The following is a 26,903-nucleotide window of genomic DNA, read 5'->3' as shown; positions in this document are numbered from 1 at the left end:
AGAATAGTGCGGGCTTCCTATGGCATTCGGCACCGATAGTCAAGAATGCCGCGGAAGGACGAGGAGACAAAACGAATTACAATGGCGAACACTAAGACATCGAGAATAACAGCGCTCGCTCCGTGGAGTGTACATGCGACATGTCGTGTCATTTTAGCTCTTGTGGTGGCAGTAGTGTTTCTTTATCTTTCGTTTTTGGTTTTAATATTTTTCTTTCGTTGTCCTATATGTTGTAACATGGAAAAATGAACTTCCAGTAAGGGCCGGAACAAATTTATGTGTAACTTTTCGAAGCCACGCGTGTTAAAGGAAGGTTGGTGTTTCCATTTACACAGTGTCTGTCACTGCAGTGTCAGAGAGTACTCGGTATGTTACGTCATTGCAGCTGATAACACTTCATTTTGTTCGTGCGAGTCACGTTGCAACTACAGCAGACATACAACTGCGACGTGAGTCATCTATCTCTTTCAAAACGTAATGGTAACTGTGTATTGGCAATAGGAGACTTTGGACCTCCCCCCTCCCCCCTCCCCCCCTCCCCCCCCCCCTTCCTTCCTTCGCCTTCCTCTTCCTCTTTTGTTAAAGTTTAAATAATTTAAATCCCGTATTTAAATCCCTTGTGGTGCAGCGGTTGCGCTGCATGTATCTCAAAACGCCCGATACATACTTTTGAAAAGTTTGCGTTCTTTTCAGTGCAGCTTTAGACAAAAAACGCCCTCAAAAAAACGCCCTTGAAGGCTTTAATTTGTTTCAAGATTGTGTCGAAATAGACGTCTGTGCAGAACAACCCGAAAACGTAGACAAGATCCCGATTATGACTGACAACACGTATTTGTCTACATCCTGACCTCTTCCTTTTGCTGTTATTTGAAGGTCGAGGTAGGTTAAGTGACAGTCGCCGTCTTTGACAGTGGTATAGCCTTCTCTTAGTACGTACATGAACGAGCTGAAGCAAGCATGATTATCCTGCTGACGATCTAATTTTTTCGACATTGGCAGACGCTTCAACTACTTTCTAGAGCACGTTTGTCTTATCAGGCCACTGGCGAAAATTCTGAGCAGCCGTGGTAGCAAAACAGCATTCCAAAATACCCCTAGTTCGGTAGTTGTCGCGTAACATAGATTGATCTGCAAATTCTAGTAATTCATCGGGCGATAATAAATATCGGTAACGTATCAAAACAATTATAGCTTTTATTGACTCTCTTACATGCCGTTTGTATATTTAATAAGGTAGGGAAAGGCAGTATATCCACGAAACGTATTTACGGGAAAGAAGTCCTCTCTGTTACTCCAAAAACTTAAGATGCTCATGGAAGTGCTATGACGTAGGAATTAGCTTCGCAGAGGTTTTTGGGCATGCACGACGATGACGCTGTGCCGGAGGCCGCATCCTTCAGGCGTAGCGGTGGACGCCTCCTGCAGCAACGCCCTGCAGGTTTCCCTGAAGGCTTCCCGCTTGTCGTTCGGCACGTGTGCGTCCAGTCTGAAGAAAGGCACGTAGCAATCTGCAAGAAGCATATTGTAGGAAGCTATAAGTCGTCGAAACAGGTGCATAATGAAGCTCTGGGCCAAGCTTTTGCCAAAGGTAGGAACAACGCAAATGATTTATACGTGGTGTGATGCATTCCTGTGAGTCACGCGCTTTGCATTTGATCCCAGCAGTGAAGAGCGGCTTTCCTTTCTTTGTAACTTCCATGCGGTGTAAATTGCCCTTTTTGTAAAGTGTGCCTCGTCTTTTCTCATGCCTGTGACGGAAGTGCACGCGCACACGTGCGCGCACACAGACATGCGCTCTGAGTCGTTCAGAAACTATACCTGCCGCAGGCTGTATGGTATCTGGTGTTACACGTTAAGACATGTATGGAAACGTATATTATAAGAAACAGAAATACAGAAGGCCAAGCAAAAATTAATGATAAGCTAAAGCTCCACTTCAAGAGAAGCAAGCTCAGGTGTCTGCGGTTTTTGATGTGACCTTTAAGACGAACTTGAACTTAAAATATTATTTAGGCATTTCTCTATAACGTCACATTTATCGACTCGACTACAATATATTGAGCCCATGTTTAAGTGGTAACAAGCAAGGCTGACATATTTAGGTAAAATAATGAGGTGGAAGGAAGCGAAAATCCATTGTGATACTTGAAGGGTTCCCTAAATAATTTTTATGGCTGATAGCTTCATTTTACGTACGGAGCGCTCAAATCGACTCACAGTATTTCACGTAGTGAGGCAGAAATCGCATTTGTTTTAGGTTGCAGGTATTTGTTCTCGGTGTTGAGTCTAGATTATGTCACTAAAACTGCTATGTACACACTTACTCTAACGGCTTGTTTGTTACAAAGACGGACCCTCGATGCCAGAGGATTGACAATTTTAGATACAAGCATCGCGTGGAACAAATAGTTTGTCATTTGTAAATTATTGTACATGTACCTGGGGAAATTGTTTTGAGATTCGTGTCATTCCGGATGCTTTTGGACAACGTGGGTTGCTTTCATGATGTGAACATATTTTATCTCTTTTGTCAGCTATTTAATAGGGCGCGTTCAAATTAGTATATTAAAAATATTTCTTCTGTGTGTGTTGGTTTGGTTCAGTTTATGGGGTTTTAACGTGCCAAAGCAGTTCAGGTTATGAGAGACGCCGCCGGGTAGGGCTCTGGAAATTTCGCCCACCTGGGGTTTTTAACGTGCACTGACACCGGACAGCCCACGGACGCCTTGCTTTTCGCCTCCATGGAAAAAGCGGCCGCCGCGGCCGGGAATCGACACCGCATTCTTGGGCAACAGTGATTGAGCGTCCTAACCACTGCACCCCGGCGGCTGGTACTCTTCGGTGTTGAACATGCTTCTCAGTTCGGATTGTTCAAGGCGCTCCTACATTTTTTGGGCCTCTTCGATTTGTTTCGAAAGTTCTTAATGTGCAAAACGTTCAGCCAAGAAAGCAGTCACCTGAGTAACTTTCACCTTGGGCGAAGACACTTGGAAAGGAAGGAAAGCCATATGACTTAGTCAGCCCTCACCGTTTACAAATTCGAAAAATGGAAACAGATGGTACTCCCTCCTAGAGGCAGACGGTTTGCCATCTGACCTACCAGACATGGTAGAAATTGCGAGTGAGGCCAAATCAACCAGCGACTGGAGGCAGGAATGATGTCAGTGTTACATTTTCAGGCGAATTCCTTCAGACGGAGTAGCATTTAATTCAATAGTTCTGCATTTGTATTAATGTACCCGGCAGATGTCAGCGAGTTATTACTGCTATAATCAGTCTAAAACGATTACGTTGATTACTGCTAGGTTCGATTTATATTAGCCTTTTTTCAGTTTTTCAAACGGCTGTTTCGGGAGTGAAAGCAGTGAAAGTAGCGTTTAGGTCTTTTGCAGCCTGCATTCATCATTACTCCGCTCAGTCCGCTGCACAACCAACATTAGAATATTCAAACCAAATACAACCTATGGATAGCAAAGAAAAAGATGTGTATAAATATGCACATATAATAAAGAAATACAGGGTATACAAAAAAAAACTTACAAAAAAGTAAAAATTGGATAAATTCAAAAAGCACTGGCAGAAAGCAGTGCGAAATGGCTTCAATAAAAATGCACATGATATAGAATCTTTTCGCAGGGAAAAGTTTTATTGCCATCTCTGCTATCGACAGATGTCGCTGCAATATCTCCGTATCGATTAAGTGTACGAGGCGCCCAGTTTCGAATGACACTCAAAACTGTACAGACTACGAACACGACAGGAGGCCACATTCGTTCTACAATTCATGTAGTAATCAAATATGGTTTTAAAATATTTATTAACTTTTGCTGTGAAATTGTGCGTAAGCCAAATTGTTTCACTGAACATAGTTTTATTAACTGAATATTTCCTTTCTCTGTAGCGTTTCGGATCACCATGTAAAAGTAACAGGTAGCACGTCAAACAAAAATTAACAAGTAGCGCTGGCAAACGATTAGTACTTATTTGCGCTGCCACACAGCTACTTCAATTCTTGAGCCCCCATAAACATATAATTATATCCTAATACACTCTTTTTGTATTGTTTGTGTAATTTTGTTTTCAGCGATATTCTATTAACTGTAAATTATAGAGGTACGAAAAGTTTATTTCAAAGTTGACTTATAAGGTCTGTTGAAATTAAGCCACGAAAGGATCTGTTTAAAGATAGACCCTAAAAGGTGTTACAACCGGCTCTGAGCCTATACACGTGTGGTATGTTGACATAAAGTGAACACGCAGAAAACGAAACGAAGATATTTGGGGTCCATGGTTAGCCCGGCAACCGCGCAACGAGGACATAAGGACAGAGTAGAATGAGACAAGAAAGAAAGACTTGAACTTTCCATCACCGCTGGTTTATCGCAGATATGCAGATAGAATTCTGATCTGAGTACATTTGGAGAAATTACTTACCAGGCGGTGAAGATCTTCTAAATTGCTCTGCTTGAGATTATTCGTTTGATCTGTCTTAGACAATGGCTAAGCCAAATATTTAGTTAGTCTCACATCGATCGGCCTCACTACACCAGTCGCACACGCTAGTATCTTCTATTTTTTTTTAAGAACGTTTAACTCGTGGTCTGAAATTGTGCAGCGAGCTCGCAGAGAGGCTGCGTTGATTCCCATGCCTCAATGCGGATTTTTTATTTTTTGAGCGCGATAAGCGGATGAATATCCCGACGGGGTTCCGGCTAAGCGTTTTACACTTTAGTATCATTGTTCGGTAACTGCGAGTTGATCCATGGTGGAAATGCTTTAAAACCCTTGCGACATTACCAGAAGCGAGACGCTGCGATATTATTTTACATTTGGTAATAAATTTTGTTCATAAGAGCCAATAAAGTCATAAATTAAAATTGCGGAATGTACGCAGGAGAAACAGGGTACGGAGTGGACAGGCGGATGTTCATGGTAATGTTTTTGATTGTTTATCACCACGTTAATAAAGTTGAGGAAACCTTTTGGCATCCGCAGTGAAAGCCCACTCCTATTATACCAGAGTTATATTCGGACTATATACTTTTAAAATGGAAAAAGGCGGTGCGTCCCTAGCACTGTAAATATTGGCTATGTGATTTTAGTCCAAAGGTCTTCCTTGAAAGACTCCAAACATAGGCTACGCATAGAGCGTTCTTCAAATGCACAGTCTCAAGTGCATGCTTTTTAGAGCCGCTTAGTTAGAGCCGCACACGCACAAAAAAGATTCACAGACGATCAACGATATTCACGTGGCCTATAGGCGTGCGTCTTACTTTTCTGCAGAAATTTACATAATCATGTTATCGCCTATGTGAACAAAGCAGATAGCAAAGCAAAGCTTGTAGTCAGAGAAGTGAACACTAATGAATCAAACACATCTGAGTGTTTTTTAGTTGGAGAAGACTTAATCTATGCAGAGGTTTCGTTAGGTTGGCACATATCATTTGGTATTCGACAAACTTTTGTGCCACTTATTCAACATCCCTGAGGGTATAAACCGGCAACATTATTGGTCCCCGTCCGCAGCACCAATTAGGCATCCTGGTTTTCCTACATTCCACTCGCCTAATCACTAATCCATTGTTCGTGCTCCAATTATCCCACGCATGATCACTAGCATACAGTCATATACCTACTACATAATGTGAAAGGCCCTGCTGACAGATATACAAAGCCGCCGCCGCTTAAACCATGCCGTACAAGCTTCCCTGCGTGGCCTACGAGTAGCGTATTTGACTATGAGTGCGAGGGTCTCCGTGGATTTGGTTCCAATCTCCCCATTCGGTCACAAAGGATAAACTGGAGCTAGCAGCGCCTGCCAACTCATTTGTGCCACCTCCAATTACTCTCGCCGCCAACGCGGACACCACTAAACATTTTTTTTTTTCAAGTTTCAGTTACAAACTCTTACGCGTTAAAAGGTCTTAACATGGTGAACTTTATTTCCCGCATTCGCACTTACCAAGCCAAGCGTCGACATCTGGCAACGCCCACACGCTGTCGTATTGGCGGCATGACAACAGCTCGAGTCCTGCCGTACGCAGAGCCCTCCCTTCATTGTCCGACATCCTTTTGTGTGGTATGGGTGTAGTGAAGCAGAACCTGTCGGAGAGGAGTTCCCTGGGATCCTGCGACGAGCCAGTACCAGTTGAACGTCGTGGATATAGGATGGGACTCGCGTTCACAATGTAAATTTATATAGCACAGAGTAGAATCGTTACTATTCATCCGCATTTATATATAGTTAATTTATCAGTACTCCACGGCTGCTCTTAGTGTCGAGATAGTGAGCAGCAACAGTGGGCGCTTTGAATGCAGAATAGCAATGCTCTGAACTGGCTAGATATGAAGAGCGTAGAGACAGTGGCCCATCTCAGTCGAAAAAAAAACAACTGCAGAACTGTCAAAAATACGACAAAATATCCTGTAGTTCTGTCGTAACCATCATATTTTTTTGTAGTTCTGTAGTACTTTTCTGTAGTTCTGTAGTATATTTCTGTTGTCTGTATTTCTGTAGCACGTTTCTATTGTAACTACAGAAATTTTTGATGTTACTAGAGAATGTTTTTTTGTCAAAACAGGTTTCCCGTCAAAAACTGCACAGAAATTCTGTCGTAACATCAGAAAATTTTCTGTAGTTTTTTCCGACTGGGATGTTTTTGCATGGGGGTAAATTTTTGTTCTCGATTCATAAAGGAGAGTGATCATGAGCGTTAAAGATAGCGCATCTATACTCCGTTTCACAAGGCGTATACAGCACTATGAAAGATAAGTGTGCAACTTAGGACAATCAGGATGGGGCGCACTACATAACTGTGCTCGTAACCTTCTGTTGAGCAGGGTGTAAGAACGTGATGCGAACACAATTCTGCTGTGTGTGTCATCCTGTTTGTCCCAAGTCACTATTAGGTATTATGGTGTCTAAAAAAAAAGATTGTGAAACGGCATATGGAGCTATGCAGGCCTTTGAGGTGTACCAATCACACGTCTACGCATTTATTGGTGTCCCCGCGGAATAGGAGGTATCAGCAGAGTAGAATCGCGCTCCGTGGTGTTTGTCTTTTCTGTCGTTCAATGTGTTAGCGCGGTGAAACCAATATGAATAACCAACTGGGCCCAATTCTCGCCATTTTATCAGCAGAAAATCTGAGTTTCGACAATCTTGTTCCTGGAGGAATGCTGAACACAGCTGTGTGACTGCGAAAGGCAAGTCGGTAAAGTGCGCACGTTAGCCCCTTAACATACAAGTCAGAGAATGACAACAAATGAAAATAGAAAACTAAATTTTATCCCATCATGCTCTCTGTTGAATTGAAGACTGCATAGTGCCGCTCGCTCGCTATGCATTTTATTTTCTTTGAGGAAGAGAAGGAAGGTGACGTGCTCAAGTTTCTGGTTGCAAGCTTGAAATTACAGCATATGCAGACGAGATTCGTTTCTGTAAGGCATATCATGAGAAGGTATAAGCGCACTAATGGTAGCTATACACGAAGCGTTTTTTTTTTTTTTTTTTCCATACACGAGAATTTGCGCGGACTACCGCTGCCTAAATATTTTGTTAGCCAGATTGGTCAGAGTTATAAATGCCTGCATTTGCGATTTGAAAAGGGAACGATGGTGTATGTGAATATGTTCGTGAGTGGAGGGGGGGGGGGGTGCTACTTAGGGTACATCTGTTATTTACTTTACTCCGGCGGAGGGTGTCTGCGTTGACCCCAGCCGAAATTCGTTCCAAACTTCGATTCTTTCTCCAGGACACGGACAAAGATCATAGCCCCATGCAACAATGCCTTCTCCTTTTCTCTGCTTGACCCCCGTGGATGAATATTTTAATGAAGCGGCTGGTAAAAACGAAAGTGTTTATTTTACACTGCGCCTCTTTTGTATTGGAGATGTCCCCTATGCAGCTACCACCAAGAAAAAAAGTAAAACGTGAAACTACTAAGTCTGCTCAAAATGTTATGGCGATTACGAATGTCTGCATAAAAGGTGCTTCGAAAATAGTTGAAATTCGGGCATGTGCACTCACGGACACAAAGTGCTTCCACGTGTCCATGCCATGCAGTCGATGCCAGACGTCAGTTATGGCGGAGCCCGTGAAAGATACCGCCAAGAATTCGCCACCGTCCTTCAACAGCCCGAAGACGTTGCGATATGCCCGATCTAGGTCGCGCACGTAGTGGAAGGTCATGAATGAGTACACCCGTTCGAATGAGCCGTACTCTTCTAAGATTCTTTCCGCATCGTCACTCTCAATGTCCAGAAGCTCGTAGAACACATCCGGGTCGGAGAAGTGTTCCTTGGCGAACTGCATCATAGACTGCGACTTGTCCGCAGCAACCACTCGTTGATAAGGGCGCAGGCGAGGTAAAAGGACCTCCCTTGTGAAGCTTCCGGGCCCGGAGCCGATGTCTAAGTACTGAGGATTTGTGCTGATTGGCTGCTTGAAAGAGACGCTCTCCAGGGCGTTAATATTGTCCCGGTAGTTGTGCTCTCGGAGCCATAGGAACGTCTTCGGGTCACGTTCCTCTGTTTTGGGGGGACCATTCTCACGAATGGGCTCAGTCGAAGGCGTCAATGCAGCTGCCATGGGTCGCTGTTGTAGATACTGGGACAGTTTCATTGTGGCCTACTAGGTGGTCGTCGATGTGAAGCTTCAGAACTTTAGGCGTAATCTGAAACACAGATTTGATTTCACATTGTGGGTATCATACTTTCTCCTACCATCACAGGGAATAGTTCTTGTTCAAGAGAAGTGACAGGTTAGTTTTGCACTGGCTCTGCCGAATGGCGTCGCATGACCAGAATGCTGAGCTTTGGGATGATCTGGGATGATCTGAGCTTTTGGGAGACTCGTACTCAACTCCTCGGCAGCAGCCCAAGGATGTCTTTACGTAAAAGATGAAACTGGTGTACCTAATATACTGCAGCGTTTCCAGAGTAACTGTGACTAGTTTCATGTCAGTTCATACGAACTCGCTGTGCCTCCTTTGACTGTAATTGCCTTGTCAAATGCTCGAAGCCAGTTGCAATGACCTTTGCTACGGAACGACAAGTATTCCAAGCGTCTGTAGGCTGTATTTGTCCGCTAAATCCAAAAAGCTTTATTACCTTCATAGCATTTTAGCGGTTTGTGTCATGCAGGTAGAGGCCGATCCGTGTTATTTCCCCGAATGAATCAACAATGTTAGAGGCAATCCTGTCGGCGAATATTTATTTTTCTATACCATTCTGGGGCACTAAACTTTACGAGCGCATTGTCTACGCAGCAGCACACGAATGATAATTGATATCTCAGAGTTATGATGGTAAAACCTTGACGTGAAAGCAGAGCACAAAGTGCCCGAATGAGCGCCTCATGAAGTCTGTGCATTCCTTGACAGATTTACTGCTACAAGTTCCGAGGTCAGCCGTCGCCTTCCTTGCCAAATAATGTTGCTCGAATTGAATTAGCATTGCGTTGTCGTTTTTAAAGACATATGTCGCCATTAGCAACTCTTCCAGTCGAGTGCGATCACACTAAAATAAGGTCGCTGGAAGAAACCACCAGAAGCGAATTCAGAATCATGGTAATGGATATTATGGAACAGGTACACGTAGGGGTGCTTTTTGAAATAGCCACTAGAAGGAAGTTTGATGATGGGTTTTGTTCTTTAAGTGATTATTCTGTGCGACGCCAGTTAGCCAAAATAAAACAAGTCACGCGATTCTGTACAGCTTGCAGCACTTACGCTGCAATACCGCAACAGCCCGATACTTTCTCTCTCCCCCTGTCAGATTGCACAGATTTAGAGCGTTCGTTAACTCATTAATCGCAGTACAGGGAGCCTCGAATATACACGGTGACCTTCGTGCTGTCTACATTACTGGTTGCGGACAATTAAACCCGCCTGCGATCAAGTTACGACTGCCCTGTTAGCCGCTACGCCCTACTTCGGGTTACTAGTAGCTAAGTTATAAGTGCAAGGATATCGTCATCCATGTTTGCTAGCAGTTGGGCAAAGTAAAGCGTGGCCCACTTCGCACAACAGAACAGCAGTCATTGTGATACAGAGCAGCAATGGGAGTTCAATGACAGCGCCCAATAGTCCATGTTGTTCAACTTCCTATTCCACCGGCGACAATGCATTTACTCACATGACACCAGGTCACGAATGAAGCAGGCTTGAAAAGGCAGGCGACGTGCGATGCGAAGTTATACCGCCGATACATCCACCGATAAACCCAACAGCGTCGTTCTAAAAGCGCCCTGACATCTGGCTTTCGCCGATGATTGGACCCTGCCTCCCTTCTGAGGGTGCGGCGTTAATCGAGTGTCTCTCGCTTTCTCCTCTCTATCTTTGTGCGATATCAGTGGCTGAAAGTTGCGGCACGTGTGGTGTTTTTTCCTGATTTGCGGAAAAAGCTTAGGGCAGGGGAAAGGTTGAAGTGTCCATGCAAGCACATAAACAAGCAGCAAGTGGAAGGGCAGTGAACATGAGTGGAGAGATGCTCCCAATTTGGGTTAAGAAGGCAGATACACAGAGACAAAGGGAGAGAGGCACGCACGTGTGTTTGTGAACAGGCAGCCAAGAATCCACGAATTACTACCGTGTTTGGCAGGTCATCCTTGAATGCATGGCGCGACGTACTCGCCCGACGGCAGAAGTGGACGGCATGCCATCTCGAAATCGCTCGATTCCGCGTCAGTGCTTTCATTTTCTTCGTTTGTGGGTATAATTCGTTTTCATCATGGCCCCCTTACATTAGCACTGAGGGAAAAGAAATAAAAGGAAACTTTTATCCGTACACGCAAGAGTCCAGTCGAAGACGGGAGCTAACGGAAAGTTCGAACATTTTAGTCTCGACGCAGGATGAAGAGCTGCGAACCCAACACGTGTTTTACGTCGGTTAAAGATTTCTTAATCAGGTCACCCTCGCATCTTTCAATGAGATGTTACAATGATCATGGAAAGAGTATATTCTGAAAGCAATTGTGCGATTAGGTATATTATTTCTTGCATATTTCCTACTGAACAGGCATTAAGATATGAAGCGTTTCCACAATTTCGGTGCTTATAGCTTCACATGCTGTTGTAGGGCGAGTTCCTGATGTGTCTTTATAGCACGATAGCTCCACTGAGTGAAGAATTCAAGCACCTTATCCAGTGCATAACTGTGGCCTTGATATTACCCCCAAAGGCAACAATCCCTGCCAATCTTTAGCAACTTCCGAGCGTTGCTTCAGCAGTCATGAACGATAAAGCGGGGCCGTAAGGCCGTGCGGCTTGCCATGCTGCTCATAAGCAGTGTCGGAAACGAAGAACGGAATCGAATAATCAAGCTCATATTGCAACGAAGCTCATATGGCAACGAAAGCAAGCAAAACGGCGTAACGCGACATAGAAACACCGAAAAACAAAAGGCTCGGATCTCAGCGATCCAGTAACGAGACCTTGAATGAAAGCGGGCTGTATATCGAGCTATCACTCGTTAAACCTGGTTAAATACAGTTAAACCACTGGCAATGCTTTCTCTTTTCTTTCGGTGTTGCTTCGATATGAGAGCAAAAGGACTACATATTAGTGCACCTTGGACCCACGCCGGTTTCTGAATAAGCATTACTACCTTCTGGAGAGAAGAACTTGATAAGGACTTTCTGACTAGTTATTGGTTGAATCGCCGATTCGTCAGGTTGCCTGATAACAATATTTTGATTTTGCGACCAGATTTCTATTATCACGTTATATAAACAGCAAACGCAAGCAATTTCTTCTGTACCGGTCAGAGGTGTTCATTTATTTAAAAAGTATGGCAATTTCATAGCTCTGCGTCATTGTCTGTCAAATTCTTTTTCTTTTTTTTTTGGAACAGAGTGCCACGTTCGGTTCCAGGCCGCTGAGTAAAACAATGTTTGTCTTTTTTTACTTTCGTATCGGAACTTAATTGCAGGCTACAAAGCTGCATCATTAAACAGACTCACTAAATCCATTTATAACCTTTCCGAAAATATCATGACCCGTCATGGTGGCTCGGGACTTAAGGCTTTTATAGTGCTGGTCCCTATAGGACGCGGCGACCGGTTTTCGATGGAGGCGAAAATCAATTTGCCCGTGTGCTGTGCATGTCTATGCACGTTAAAAAATCCCAGGTAGTCGAAATTACTGGACCCCCCTCTCCCCTCCACACACACACTACGGGATCTCTCATAGCCTGAGTTACATTAGGACGTTAAGCCGTAGAAACAAACAAAATCAATATTACAATCACAGACTCTGTTTTTTATGACTGTTTAATTTCAAATTTCTTTAGTATATCACTCAACCAGATTACGTTAATTGTCCAAATCGAGCAGCTTACTCATTTTCAGAAGCACTGGGTTTGTTTGTTCATAATTTTAGCATTTAGCTTTCGCTTGAGATCTTTGGTAGGATCACGTGGAAACTCAAGGCTCTTAATGAACCTTGTTTTTCTCTCTTGCGTTCCCAAATCGTCGTCTTACTTGGCTCACAGAATAGATTGATTGATCCTCTGACTTGATCTTTTAGCTTTGTAATGTCAGATTTAAATTAACTCTCAAGTCACCTTCAAGAAGCTTTGCAGTCATTCGTGTATGTGCGGCTTATAGTCAACCAGACCAAGTAAGTGCGAACAGGAAAGGGAACGGCAGAAAGCAGCGAGAAATTTTGCGGTATTGATTAATAATGTGCATTAGCAAAGATCAAACTTGCACTAACCTGCGATGAAGACATATGAAGGTTAAGACGTATTCGAAACACTAGTCGCCGTTGTCTGGTGCCAAATGATTTTATTTCGCAGTGACACCGTGACGTAAAAGCAGCCTGGCGTTTGCTTGTGCTGACACCTGTTTTTCACGCTGATAACGTATTCACACATTAGGAGTCTGACTATTCCTAAGTACAACGACGGGTTTGTTCTCGCCTTTGTACACAACGTGTAAGCAATTCGTTATCGCGGAACGATGACGCTAAGTGGTAAAATCCAAGTACGTACGTGTCCGATACGGACGCAAGGCTGTAGCAGAACTGCCTAGCTTGGCAAGCTGCCGCGATAAGGCTGCTGCTGAGGTCTGTTGTGTCGTCGCTTGTTTTGGTTCCCTGCTTGCCTAAACGCTTCGCAGAAAAAGTTTGAACAAGTAGTAGTAGTAGTAGTAGTAGTAGTAGTAGTAGTAGTAGTAGTAGTAGTAGTAGTAGTAGTAGTAGTAGTAGTAGTAATAGTATCAGTATTGATGGACGTCAGAAAATAGATGAATAATTCTAGCTAGTAAGATAACAAATTTCAAATAGTAGTAGTACTAGATGCAGTACTACTACTGCTACTACTACTACTACTACTACTACTGTAGTAGATGCAGTACTACCACTACTACTACTACTACTACTACTACAACTAGTAGTAGTAGTAGTAGTAGTAGTAGCAGTAGTAGTACTGCATCTAGTACAGTAGTAGTAGTAGTAGTAGTAGTAGTAGTAGTACTAGTAGTAGCAGTAGTAGTACTGCATCTACTACAGTAGTAGTAGTAGTAGCAGTAGTAGTACTGCATCTAGTACTACTACTATTTGAAATTTGTTATCTTACTAGCTAGAATTATTCATCTATTTTCTGACGTCCATCAATACTGATACAAGAACGCCACAGAAGCCACTTTGATCATTGCGTGCAGATAACAAAAACTGACTCACTATTGCCGGAACACCTACGTTAATATATATGGAAGTTGCACTATATATAAATATATTCTGCGATATTTGACAGAGAGCTGATTTTATGAAGCACTCAGCAGCGCACCACGCTAACCACGCATAGCTGCAAAATATCGGCAAGTGCTCCCAGCTTCAGTTTCTTGATATCACCTAGAGGCAAAGCAGGAAAGCTGAGTGCTTGATGTAGCATGTAGAAGCGTACGATTGCCGAGAAGATAGGATTTTGTATTTGGCTTCGCCATTATTTTTCTTAAAGCGCAGATTGAGCCGTAACAATACGGCTCCTGTCGAGGTAAATCTCGACGAATGGTTCTGAGAAATTTAATATGGGCCTAAATCTTCCGTCAAAGTTGCTGAAGTAGAAAAGGCGCTCTTGAAAAGGAAAATTTACTTGCGCAAAGAGCAGAGTATGGCATTGCGGCTACTAACTCTAAGGCAGAATTTAGATTTAGGTTGCAGCTATAGCTGAGACGAATACGCAGCCTGGTTTCCAGAAATCCCGCTGTGTGTGGAATCCGCCTTTTTCACAAGGCCGCTCTGCGCATGCGCTCCTCTCCCCTGGTTGAACACAAACCACCAGCCCCATCTGCGCATGCGCACTTCTTGGCCTCCGAGATCGATGCAGCCGTAGCTTATCTCGGAGGACATGTGTGGTTAGTATTCGTGACACGCGTATGTGATAGATGGCGGTAGCTGTCCAGAAACCAAGGGCGTTTTCAACCAGTAGCAGACGAATTTTCAACCATTCCCAGAGGGCGCCACATTTTGTAAAGTAAGGCGGATTTCAGGAAATCGGGTTGCGTATTCGTCTCGGCTATAGCTCAGCTCTAAACCTGAATTCAGCCTTTTAATTGGTAGCCGCAACGCAATACTCTCCTTTTTGCGCAGGTAAGTTTTCCTTTTCAAGAGCGCCTATTCTGCTCCAGCAACTTTACTGGAAGATTTAGGCCCGCATGAAAATTCTCAGAACCATTTGTCGAGATTTTCCGGGACAGGAGCCGCTTGGGGGACGGAGAACCTGAAAAGGGGCTTCATGTAAGGAACCTGTCACGCCGGAGACCCGGCAAACGCCTTGTGGTGGTGGAATGATCTTAGGCCCGAGGGCCGCATATTCGGCTAAGAGCGAGTGCTCGCCCTTTACGGAGGCCCGTATGGGAGCTTGTCTCGAATTGTCTGTCAGTCAAAATCCTACGCTGCCCACATTTCCTTCCAACCTCCCATAACCCTATCTTCATACCTACTTCTCCTTTTCCTACAACCTACCTCTTCGACTACGTCCCAGGGGAGATACGTGGGGTCTCCCCGGGCCCGCTGCCTCGGCTGTGGGTCGCTGAGTAGCATTCCCCCCTTTCATTTAATAACTTCCAATCAAAAACTTTTGTCTGAATGGACCTTCTCATTTATATCTCCAATTTCGGAACTTTCTCTACCGCGATACATTAGTGGTGCGGGAGGAGTCTGTCTTTGGACTGTATCTTGACTTATGTGTATGACTTGCTCTTTAGAAAATACGCATAGACAATGGTCACATCTTTGCCTCCAGGTAATGCTGAGAAATCTTGTACCTACTCCACATCTAGCCCGAAAGTTCCCGGCCGAGTGAGCAAGACACCCTGGTGCAGTGACACTCTGATAGCAGTATATACACACAGGAAGCCAACAGCCAGTGATTGAATCGGTGGTTTTTTATGTGCTGATCGTGCAATAATGATGTAATTGGGGATATAATTTATTAAAAAGTAGAAAAAACAACCGCAAGACACCGGTGGGATCAGAACCCCCGATCGGCGATTTCGCGTGTGATGCTGTACCAACTAAGCTGCAGCAAGAGCAGTTTAATCTTCTTCTTTCTTAGGTATTTATGCTCCATGTAACTTATACTTGAGAGTGTTCTCCAGCACCTCTAACATAGCGGCTGGCGTGGGTCACTCTGTGTTTCCGCTTGTGTCACACAAAACTTGAACTAACGGGGGTAGAGAGAGCTCTTTGATATCTCTCTCACTCTGTAACTATGACATCAAGGCTGCCGGATTCGAGGCTGTCGTCAGGCTAATCAGTAAACGAATATAGGGAAAATGAAGGCCTCGATTTTATACATACGAAGGGTTCAACAGCCACAGCCACAGAAGACCGGATAAGGGGTTGTTGCTTAGTTCGTGTCATGTGGGGTAGACCTCTCCACTGCTTGCACTGTACTTTGGATTGCTAATTCAGACATTTTCCTAACTTATTTAGTTACTTTTCTCTAGAGTTAGCCCGTCTGCTGAACCTGAGGACGCTGGTGCAATCCGTGCCGCGGCGGTAGCTTTTCAATGAAGCAAGGAGCACGTACACTGTACGGTGTTAGGTCATCATAAAGAACCCCAGGTGGTCGAAAATTCTGGAGCCCCTCTACTAGGGCGTCCTTCATAGCCTGAGTATGGATGTAAAATTTTAGGAAATTTTGAAAACCCAAAAAAGAAAATAGGAAAGAACGCCATTCTTTTTTTTAATATTTAGATGTTTGGTAAAATACAGATTATTTATAATTTTCAAGACACAGGTGCATTGAAGCAGAAGCAGCCTTTTTTCTAGCTATTTACTGGTCATACTTATGTTGCATTACATTATATGGTTATAAAGCGGCATAAATGACACATATTGTGGTTTTATAGAAGGTTGTTGCTCCATGTGTTGTAACCATATCTGCCTCTTCTGAGACGAAGTGGTCAACGTTCGGCTGTGTGCACAAAAAAAAAAAAAGGGGAGGGGGAGGAGGGATGGGCTCAAGATTATGACACTGAGTACAGATTCAGAGGCTGGTTTTCATTCCTTAACGTCTCTAGTTTGATGAGAAGTGCCGGAAACGACAGCAGCAGTGATTCGTAGTAGTACGATTGAACAAAGTTCTGGCCGCAGAGATTTTTCAATCCTGATGTTTTTTTTTTATTTTTTTTTTCATTCGTAATTTATCGTAATTTCCAGACTCTAGTCCACATCTGGTGTATAGTCCGCAGAGGCGAATTCTTATTCAAAATAAATTGCGTTTTTTTTAGTTCCATATCTGCTGTATTGTCCGCGTTTTATAGTGCATTTGGTTTAAAATAAGTTGTTTTTTTTTTCTTTCCGAATCTGAGTAGGAAGTGTGCAGCGGATAACAAGCATTTTATGGCTAAAAAAGTAAAACCGCGTGTTTTGTTATGCTACATTGATTTCACGTCAAGAACGTGAGAAAATGAATTTTCTCGGGGTTGGACGCTGCAGAAAAGCCCCGTCTTTTACGAGCCTTCGCAACCGTTCTGACCGTGCCTGCTCTGGCTCTACATTAACATTTATGTGTCACCATATTTATTATTTATTTTTATTCCTTATGTTCCGTGCATGTTCTAATAGATACATTACAAGCACTGCAAGTTATTCATTATTCGCTACTGCGACAGCATTCGCTTACATATCGAAGTTTATTCCATATCAAAGCTGATTTTTCCATGTTATTTAGTAAGGTAACATGTCATGAGCACCCATTTGGGACACGTTTCTTTTGTTTAGTTTTTTTATAGCCATCGGTAGACTTCTCCGGTTCTGGCTTATGATATGAAAAAATAAAATAATGCATAGACTGCGCACGTACACAGTCTGCATGATTCAAAATTTCAGCTTTTAGACATGCGTAATGCACGGATCAAATTCTGGAAATCGAGGTATATCCTATTTTTTTTTCTTCTTTTTTTCCAATCAGTGGAGTGGAAATACGGTTTGTCAACGCCTTTTTTTTTTCTTGCTGGTTTGTTCTAGTAGTTGTATTTTAGATCCAAATGGGCTTTTTATTTTCCAGTCAATTTTACTATTTCAGCTTTATTTTAATATTCCTTACATGTAACACGTGACCAAATGTGCAGACCACATTTCTGTATGTTCCTCTTCTATTTTTTGTATCTATGAGTGCTCTTAGGTGTGCGTGCTTTTATGTGCGGTGAATGTTTTCTCCAACTCAACCACATAGAAATAGGTATTAGACAAATTTGAGCATTTTTAAGCTGCATAATGTTCCGGTCTTTTGTTGTCCACTGGTGCTTTCATTTTTGTGAAATATTTATAGTTCTGATCCTTTTTTTTCAAGTTGGGTTCTGACAAAAAAACAACAACAACAACAACAAGTGAGCTCTTTTCTTGCGCGTGTTCTCCTTCTTAGTTTGTTCTTGTAATACATGTGAACTCCGAGGTGTGTTCATTTTCCTATTAAGTTTTTTTATACAGCCTAAAGTTCGTCGCATTTCTCCTAAATCAAATACACTGCAAGGAGTATTGGCGGTCTTTCTGTGCTCGCTTCTTCCTAGATGTTTCAATCTGTTCATGACGAGTTCTTCCAGTTCGTTTTGTGTGCATTAAAATTTTATTATTATTAAAGAAGCTATAAAAAGCATGTTATGTGTTGTAAATAAGGTCACCTAATAACGATCCACTACTGGGGACGACAAACTCTTGAAATATATTTAATTCGGCTCCAAAGTGTCGTTTAATGCTTTTTATCCTGACCAGGACCATCGTTGCCACTCTGTGAAGCTGAGAATCATATCAATAAATACTAGTGAGATCTCAGCTCAGCAGAGTGACATACTATAACGGCGCTGTGATGTACAGCAGCTACCAGCTTCTGCGTCCTCGTCGGACGGTGGGCTAATCGGCAAGCGTCGCTGCTGACGCACCGGCATCGGCCTCCGAGAGAAACATTCTTGTCGATAAGACTACGATCTGACTAGCTTCTCTTCGGGCTTTATTCGAAATAAAAACAAACATAACGAGAATGCATTTCATGCGTTCATATTTCAACACTCGGGGAAAGAGAAAAAAAATGCAGCATTTCGGCATACTGAAGTATTTCAGTATATTGAGAATTTATCACAAACCTTCACAACTAAGTTTAAATTGTACGCCCAAAACCGAATCGCAGCAAATAAAAATAGTGCACTGTAACTTTCCAAGTGTTGTTTCCTACTTAGACGCAGCCATTTGTCAATGTTAGGGATTAGCGCAAATATTAAAAAATAAAGAGCATCGTACCTTTTGGCTTTTTTTTTTTTTCTGTTTTCGATATCTCGGGGAAAAACAAGCAAAACGTTTTTTTTTTCCTAAATTTTCAGATTTTTTCCCGTGCCCTGTCATCTCTAAGCCTGAATCTCTTTGGGACGTTAAACCCTATGATCCGGACTCAATAGTGTTTATCAAAGAATGCCTGACAACGCCGGAGTCCGAGGCCAAGCAGGGACGGCCTACAACGTCAGCATTTCTGCTCTGTCGTCCAGTGCTTTTGACCAAATCAACCTATAAATAATATTAAGGGTGTCACGTGACCTCCTATCACAGTGCTTACATTCCACAGTGAGATAACATAGTCCAATGGATAGAATGCAGCCGGTTGCGCAGCGCAGCTTCATGCCCGTGATGTTGCGACTCGTTGTCTGTGTGCGGCCTTTCACCCATGCCGTGCTCAGTTGTTGTGTGCTCAACCGTCAAATTATGATGGCGGAGCAAGTGTCCGAGCACACAGGCTTCATTTTGATCCCACGGGGCGTTTAGCACGAACGAGAGTTATTCTCTGAAACTTTTTTCGAATGAGGTACACAGTGGCGAGCATTAGTACAGTTGGTTTGTATTGCTATTCGGAGACCAATATTTTATTTAAGGATAGTTTCCCGTTAGCTAACTGATGGCGTTGTTACGCATGCAAAGCCGTATTACTTGTATTACTTCTATCGGCAGACAGAATGGCCAGACTGATCGTGTTTGTTCATTTTATCTCATGGTGGAATTACACGGTCATAGGCCTATTATTTATAAATTTCAGCTTTGAAAAAAGTTTTACCGGACTGGACATTACGTTTAGCGTGTAGTCGTGCAAGCATGTTTTTTAGCACGGGAGTGGACACGTCAGACTAGCGAACGCTATTACGTTTTATTTGCAGACTATTTCAGATCCCTTATCGATTGCGGAAGGCGGCGGTCGTGGCAGACGAGATACTTGAACGTTGGAACATTACGGTGAGTGATATTCGCTACTCTCAGGTTTATTGTAAGACAATATTTACTGGTGCCACACTGAGCCCTCTGAACGCATGATCACGCACTTCAAGAAGCGTTTATCGGTTCATCGACCATTGTGTGGCTCAAGTTCTTGAGACACCATTCACAGTGAACACACCAACCTATTGAATATCTCGAGTGGGCATGAAGTCAGAATTTGTGAAGCTGCGCGTCGCAAAATGAAGGTTGTTTGCACTCATCAGGGCTAGGAAATCGCACTAGAACAACTTCTTTGACTTTATATTGTGTAACCGTCTAAATGAGCTACACGGCTGTCTTCAATATGGATCCTGGAAACATTCGGATCAGTAAAATGCCAATGGAAATATAATCACAGGGAAGGTGCAGAGGCAAGGGAGGAAGAAAATTTGTCGACGTGTTTAGATATTGTGTCTCAGTGGCTAATACAGTAAGACATGGGGAAGGATACACGCCTTATAAAGCGTCAATATTCCACACAGACGTAAAGGGATCATGGCATAATATTTATCGAGGTGAAGAAGTCCTATCTGGAAGGACCCTCCGACAGAGGCATAAAGCCCTGTTAAACTAAGCCGTACGAAGGTGCCTGCATGACTTCGGTCAAGCGAGCTTTAAACAGAATGCAAAGGTCCCGGAAAGCTTACCCTGACTGTTTCTTTTTATTCCAAGATGACACTCATGGCTGGATGGATGGATGGATGGATGGATGGATGGATGGATGGATGGACGGACGGACGGACGGACGGACGGACGGACGGACGGACGGGCGGACGGACGGACGGACGGACGGACGGACGGACGGACGGACGGACGGACGGACGGACGGACGGACGGACGGACGGATGGATGGATGGATGGATGGATGGATGGATGGATGGATGGATGGATGGATGGACGGACGGACGGACGGACGGACGGATGGACGGATGGATGGATGGATGGATGGATGGATGGATGGACGGATGTTAGGTATATAGGAGCGTCCCCTTTGAAACGGGATGGTAGCAGTTGCTATCATGCTCACTCCCCCCCCCCCCCCCCCCCCCCCATCTATTCTTAATTATTATTTTATATTGGTTAACTATACCATCAATCTATCTATTAATTTTTCTTTCCACAGTATTAACACTATGTCACTTTTCTGCTTTTAAGCCACCAATCTTCCAGTCGTTTTTTGCTAGCTTCCAAAGCAGGTTCTTTCACCCGGCCACTGGTGTTTCTAAACCCTAAAACTTCAGGAAGAGTGACTGCGCCTGCATCGACTTCCGGTTGGATACCATTACATTTGAGTATAAGATGGTCAATTGTTTCTGTGGATTTACCACATACTGCACATGTCCTATTTTCCTTGTTAAATGTCTTTTTGTTGCTGCGTGTCCTAAGACACCCTGATCTAGCTTCAAAAAGTAGGGCACTGCCTCTTCAGTTATCAAAGAAAGCTTCTATCCTGATCTGCCTTTTCCACTTTCGGTATAGGTCCACACTCTGTTTCTTTTCCATCCCCTTCTGCAGGTGCCTCGCATCGTGCTCGTGGAAGTGCTCTCATCAAAGCTGGCGGAACGCATGGCCCCGGTGACGATGGAGGGCCACCGTGCTCTCGCCTTCTGTGAAGGCCTGATGGAACGCAACCTGACCCGCCTGTACTCCTGCGACCCGCACGGATTCCAGGGTGAGTTGAAGTCTGACCCTGTGCAGATTTGTCAAATACCCTAGTTATTAATTATTAAATTGGTTCACAGGAAGGGAAAGGCGAGGAGTTAGTCTTTGTCAATGTGGCTTCTTTTTCCCGCACATTTGTATCAACTAGGGCGTATAGACTGGATAATGGCCCCGACTGTGCAGCCTAACAATTTTATTAGAGGGGAGGCGAAAGATCTAAAGAAACGAAGAAATTGAGAATAGCGCGATTTCGGCCTAATACAGAGCGGTCTGATGGCAGCAATTGCAATATAATCTCCCAGCAGCATGAGAGTGGTCCCTCTGGGCACTTTCATGAAAGCTTGCACTCAACCCGTCCAGTTAAGTAGAATGTAATTAGCACGTGATAATCAGCAGGTGGTAATGATAACTAGCAAGTCATAAAAGCCATTCACACAGCCAAAAATTACAGAAAGTAAGATAATTAATGAGTATGATGATCGTTAGTTCATATATGACAATTGGTAGGTCATAATGATAATAAGGAGGCAGATAAACGGGGGAGCTATCTCAGAGACGTTCCTCTGCGGGGCTGTTCACCTCAATTGACATGAGGTGAAATCCTTTTTCCAATTAGCTGATTGAAAGACGCGCGGAAGCCTTAAAAATATAAATGTTCAGACACCAAATACCGAAACGTTCGCGTTTGCCTACCAGCATTGTCCGCAGCATATGTTTTAAGCGGCTTAGTCACAAGCTTGAATGACCACCTTCCGTGCAGCCTCTGCCACATCGTGCTCATCTTTTGCTGTTGCACTAGCTTACAGCTGCCCCTTGGTGTATCATTCTGCAGAAAGTCTAGTAAAAGCAAATAATTTTGCGTCGTAAACGAGAAATTTGAGTAAAAAAAAAAAAGAAGGAAGAATTTTAGTTAGAAGCAGCTCATGATGTATGTGGCAGATGTGTTGCTAATAAATGCGCTTATACGTGCTTATTTCAGGGACGGCGGTGCAAAAGAGACGCGTTCTTGGGGGCGGAACAGGCATGTCTGGACAGTACGTCGATGGCACGAACATCATCAGCAGCACCTGGTGAGCCCAACATGCTAGAAAAAGACAAACATCGTGACAAAGGACAACATTTAGAAATACTTGCTTCTGAGAGAGGACGCGCGGCTCCATTAAAGGGCCCCTTGGTGTAAAATTATATTGCAAGCACATCATATAGGTAATCTTTCTGAGCATTCGAGTCAGATTTGAAGATTTACATAGCAAAAGTGGCCTTGGTGACCCCTCGCGGCCGATTTACGGGACAAATTGCCGTGCGCAACCCTCCCTACTGACGTCCTGGGGCTGGTCGGCGCGCCCATTTATTGGAAGCTCCCAAGTTCGGCCGGTGTGGCGAGACGCCGTCTCGACTTTTCTTTTTTTTTTCTTGCGCGCCGGTGTGGATTGAGTTGAAGGAGAGAGGAGGGGAATCATTTCTGATCGCCCATATTTTTGGTGCTAATGGAGCTAGCTTAAACATTTTTGCTTTGCATAGAAGATAGATGGTATACATCTTGCTATTGCGCGTTTAAAATTCTAGTAAATAACTTTTCATGGGCCCTTCAAAAACGCACTGAAGTAAGAATCATGACAAGGTGGATCACACGGGCCCGAATGTAAAGCTGATTTTGCTGCCATTAAAGTAAACGGTACAAATAATGAATACATACGCCTTGAGAGTTGCGCATCTTTCGTTAGCCACCTTGCGAATAAGTCATACAAGTTAACTCAATCTTCATTATCAATCATATGTTAATTTAGTTTAGTTAACCGGCCTTGGCGGCTGCTTTTCGATGGAGGCGAAAAGCAATGCGCCCGTGTTCTGTGCGATGTGAGTGCACGTTAAAGAACCCCAGGTGGCTGAAATTTCCGGAGCCCTCCACTACGACGTCTGTCATAGCCTGAGTCGCTTTGGGACGTTAAACCCCACAAACCAAACCAAACCAACCTAAACTAACCTAATTAGTTGCATAAGTTAATATGTATTTTTTTTACTTATAATTCACTACGTGAAATCAACTCCATCGTAACGATTGGCGTTTTCACTTGAAAAATACTGGTTTTAGTAGTGCGACAACGTTTCAGAAATACAGACTGCAGTATGCTGCTAAGAAGTGTGCTAACGAGAAATACGTGATAGAGTGAGAATATGTTCGGAGCTCGCTTTATTAGGTGCTCTGTACTGCGACGTGCTGGCCGTTAGCTGTCTATTGTTTTATAAAGCGCCGAATGCTACAACTGATTCTTCTTTAAATTATCCTTTCAAAATTGCCGCGGTTCGTCTTATGCAGTCAGTCGTACTGAAGTGAATGTTTTTTGAGTTCGCGTTTACTTGTGGGGCAATAGGGGAATATTGTCAGATATGCCTAAGAGTATATTGATGGAAGGGCCTGATCTTCCGATGTAGAGCTAAAATAAAATACAACGCTGAAATGTAATTGCAGCTCAACATCCCTATCCAATAGAATGACGGCAGGTCTACCTATACCAACGCTCTATAAAGCACGCAACTTTTTCAGGCCTTGGGCGTCAGCTGTGGCGGAAGCGCTCTGGAGCCCCCGCAAACATCGCGACATGCGGGATGTCGAAGGAAGGCTGGCACAGATGCGCTGCCTGATGCTCAAGTAAGCACCGCGATTAGTCACAGGCCGAGAACTACGTTGGGAAAAGCAAAGCGCGAATCCCTACATTCGACTAACCTCCCACTTTTATACAAATGAAAACCACTGTTGATGGCAATGTTCTATGCGAAAAAAAAAAAAAGGAACGGATGCGTCAAGCAACCTACGCGCACTTGACCTTCTTCGGCAGCTGACATTGTTAATTTAGCACAGAAGTAATGAAAATAGGTTTGAAAGCGACAGTTTTTATGTATATATATCGAGGTTGACATTAGGCAGTAATTCACTTTCACGTGAAAATGTGCTTTCGACAAGTTACTGCATTTTTTTTTGTTTGTTTTGTTCACATGGGCGTACATCAAAGCAAAAAAATTTAATGTAAACTTGGAGATTTCCACTTTCAAAGCGGTTCAGTTTCCATCGCTAATGACGCTGCGAGGTGTTTCGCACTTCCGGGCGCAGCAGGCAACAAAAGCCGCAGGAAACCTTGACTTTGGTCCACTCTCACCATGGGACAAACCCCTTTAAGGTACCAGTACATGTTTTCTTATAATAATCATCATTATGAATTATGATCCCACAATTGTTAACATGAGTAGGCTATGCTGGCGCCGGAAGTGCCCGCAAAATGAGTCCTCGGAATTGGTCACGTCGTGAAGCCATCACCAAGTGACGTCATCAGTCATTGACTTGATGAGAGTTGTAAGTCATGGTGTAAAGAAGTGCATCAAGTCATGAGGCATTAGTCTTGTCACATGAATGTATCGAGTCATGCCAGTTAAGAGTGACGGGTCATGAGTCATGTCAGTCATGAGTCAAAAAGTATGGGATAAGTACTAGTAGAAAGGCGTCGACCAGGACGCACCAATGTAGCCAAAGCCTTCGCAAAGCTTTCGCATTCCCCCAGTGCAATTGATCTATAAGTTTTTATTATTCACATTACGTTTCTGAGAAACACACTTGGCGTCAACAGTATTGGTAGACACCAATCTGCACTGCTTAACGCTTTTATCACCCTGGCGCATTTTCACAGTAGCTTGATTATCCCCCGTTTTCTGTCAAATTGCACGAACGAATGCGAATTTGCGTAAGGCATGCTATCATCCCAAATATCTCAACTGCTCTTATCTACTCGTGTAATCATTGATCTTTGCTCCAGCATGCCTCTTTGCCTTTCAGGAGGGGTGTGGCAGCGCAGCCGGTAGGACCCGGATATTGTCCCTGTGACGTCCTCTACTAGAAGATGAAAATAATGGAACGGAATACCGTAAACAAACTACCAGCTGACAATGCTTTTGAGGCAGAAAATAATAATGATCATAAAATCGATATCTGTTTTCAATTTTCTGCTAATTTGAGCTTTCAGTGTTCTACGGGGTTTCATTTTCTTCGTTCTGCCAAGCCCGGGTGAAAGCGCGAATTCTACAGGTGAGACAAGGGAAATGGAATTTTACGAGGAAATTTTACCTGACGGTAGATTAGTATTGGTGTAAATAATTTTGTGACAAATGCTGCAATGACCTCCCTTCGCTTCATGGAAGGAGGTGTGTTAGCAAGGCGTGGACGACGATGCAAGACGCACACTGTAACTGTAACGAACACTAAGAACCCTGTAACGCGCACAAACGCAGTCTTGTCTCCTCTTAGTCCACGTATTGCTAGCGCAGCTCTTTCCTCGCATTGGATTCAGAATCAACTAGCCCGACAAGTTCTGCTGACATCGCGATGGCTCTTTGCACCTCAATAGGACAGCAGATATGTTGCAGGGTTTTACCACGCATATGCTGCCCCAGTTACATTTAGTTCGTTAGGCATACAATATTCATCGAATATACACTATTTTGTTTCTTCGGCAGTGGCTTAGATGCCCAGCTTAAGTAGTGCAGCGTTACCAGAGTCTCTAAGTGGAAAGGGCAGCACCTGATATAATTGCGCACGTAGTCATGTTTGCAGAGGTATGTCTTCAGGTGTACGACATGTTCATTTTTTTTTTGCTTGTTTGAGAGCCTACAAGGCTATCTTTTGTACGGACAAATATGTGAGCAAATGGAAATCAATAAAGCATAGCTTTTTGTTTTTAGATAGCACAGTCACATGTATCATCACCTATTGCAATATTGTGGCCAAAATAATTTTTTTTTTATTTCTGCTGTGGAAGTAATGTCGACCATCAGCTCCGGAATGTTAGAATGTTTGGTTGCTTTGATAGCATTTTGAGTTTCCCTGAAGAATGTCCTGCTCTAAAATTTACAGGCTCATACTGCACTATTAGAAGGAAGTAACGTCAATTTAGGAAAATGAAATGGCGATAAAAAAACAGCGCGAAAACAAGGACGCGACAGCACAACACAGGCGCTGACGAACAAATGATGTGTGTTGGCGAACAGAAGGAATTTAGTCACAAAAATCAGTCTTTGTTCTTGTGCTGTTTAATCTCCATTCTTCATGCACCGAGAAGCGCGCCAAGATGCTCTCTGCGAAATTAGCGCGTATTATGTTCTTCGAAGGTTGTATGCTTGCAGCACTATTTTTAATTCTAGAACTGAGCGTAAGGGCAAAATTTGTGGGCGCAGTCTACGAAATGGGTGCGAAATTACAGGTATCTTTGCTGAAATTTTCCTCTCCGATACATAGAATGCCTTTTATATGCCATTCACAAAAAGACTTCAGGAAAACAAAAAGCAGCAAATCTGTGTACCTGAAGCCGCTACCTCATAAACCTACGAACTATTGGTCCCGTGGCTATGTGCCAAAACCTTGATCTTAAGGCTGGAGGCTCCGCCTTCTAGAGAACGGTACCGCTAGCCGTAGTCTCACCCCACGAGTGACAAATCCGGTCTGTCACCGGTTTA

The 26,903-nt window shown here is 43.5% G+C and overlaps 2 protein-coding genes across 2 annotated transcripts in view; one reads left to right on the top strand and one right to left on the bottom strand.

Moving 5' to 3' along the window:
* The window catches only part of LOC146208003 (beta-hexosaminidase subunit beta-like), a 40,719-nt gene extending 15,428 nt beyond the window's left edge, over positions 1 to 25,291 (top strand). Inside the window, exons 8-12 of the mRNA XM_084587209.1 lie at positions 19,646 to 19,721; positions 21,258 to 21,414; positions 22,384 to 22,474; positions 23,950 to 24,054; positions 25,231 to 25,291. Coding sequence (XP_084443335.1) covers positions 19,646 to 19,721; positions 21,258 to 21,414; positions 22,384 to 22,474; positions 23,950 to 24,054; positions 25,231 to 25,291 — 490 coding nt within the window. The remainder of the gene's footprint in view (positions 1 to 19,645; positions 19,722 to 21,257; positions 21,415 to 22,383; positions 22,475 to 23,949; positions 24,055 to 25,230) is intronic.
* On the bottom strand, positions 1,197 to 12,777 carry LOC146208004 (juvenile hormone acid O-methyltransferase-like). Its single transcript, XM_084587208.1, has 4 exons — positions 12,717 to 12,777; positions 8,030 to 8,675; positions 5,963 to 6,128; positions 1,197 to 1,508 (listed from the first exon to the last, which is right to left on the bottom strand). The coding sequence occupies exons 2-4, from the start codon at positions 8,621 to 8,623 to the stop codon at positions 1,336 to 1,338; spliced, it is 933 nt and encodes a 310-aa protein (XP_084443334.1). The 5' UTR covers positions 8,624 to 8,675; positions 12,717 to 12,777; the 3' UTR covers positions 1,197 to 1,335.
* Positions 25,292 to 26,903: the final 1,612 nt, after the last annotated feature.

This window comes from Amblyomma maculatum, chromosome 1 (assembly GCF_055883805.1).
Source record: "Amblyomma maculatum isolate TAMU_Amacu chromosome 1, ASM5588380v1, whole genome shotgun sequence".
Lineage (NCBI taxonomy): Eukaryota > Metazoa > Arthropoda > Arachnida > Ixodida > Ixodidae > Amblyomma > Amblyomma maculatum.
Note: the sequence above shows the minus strand (reverse complement) of the source record. Positions and strands in the feature narration are given on the sequence as shown.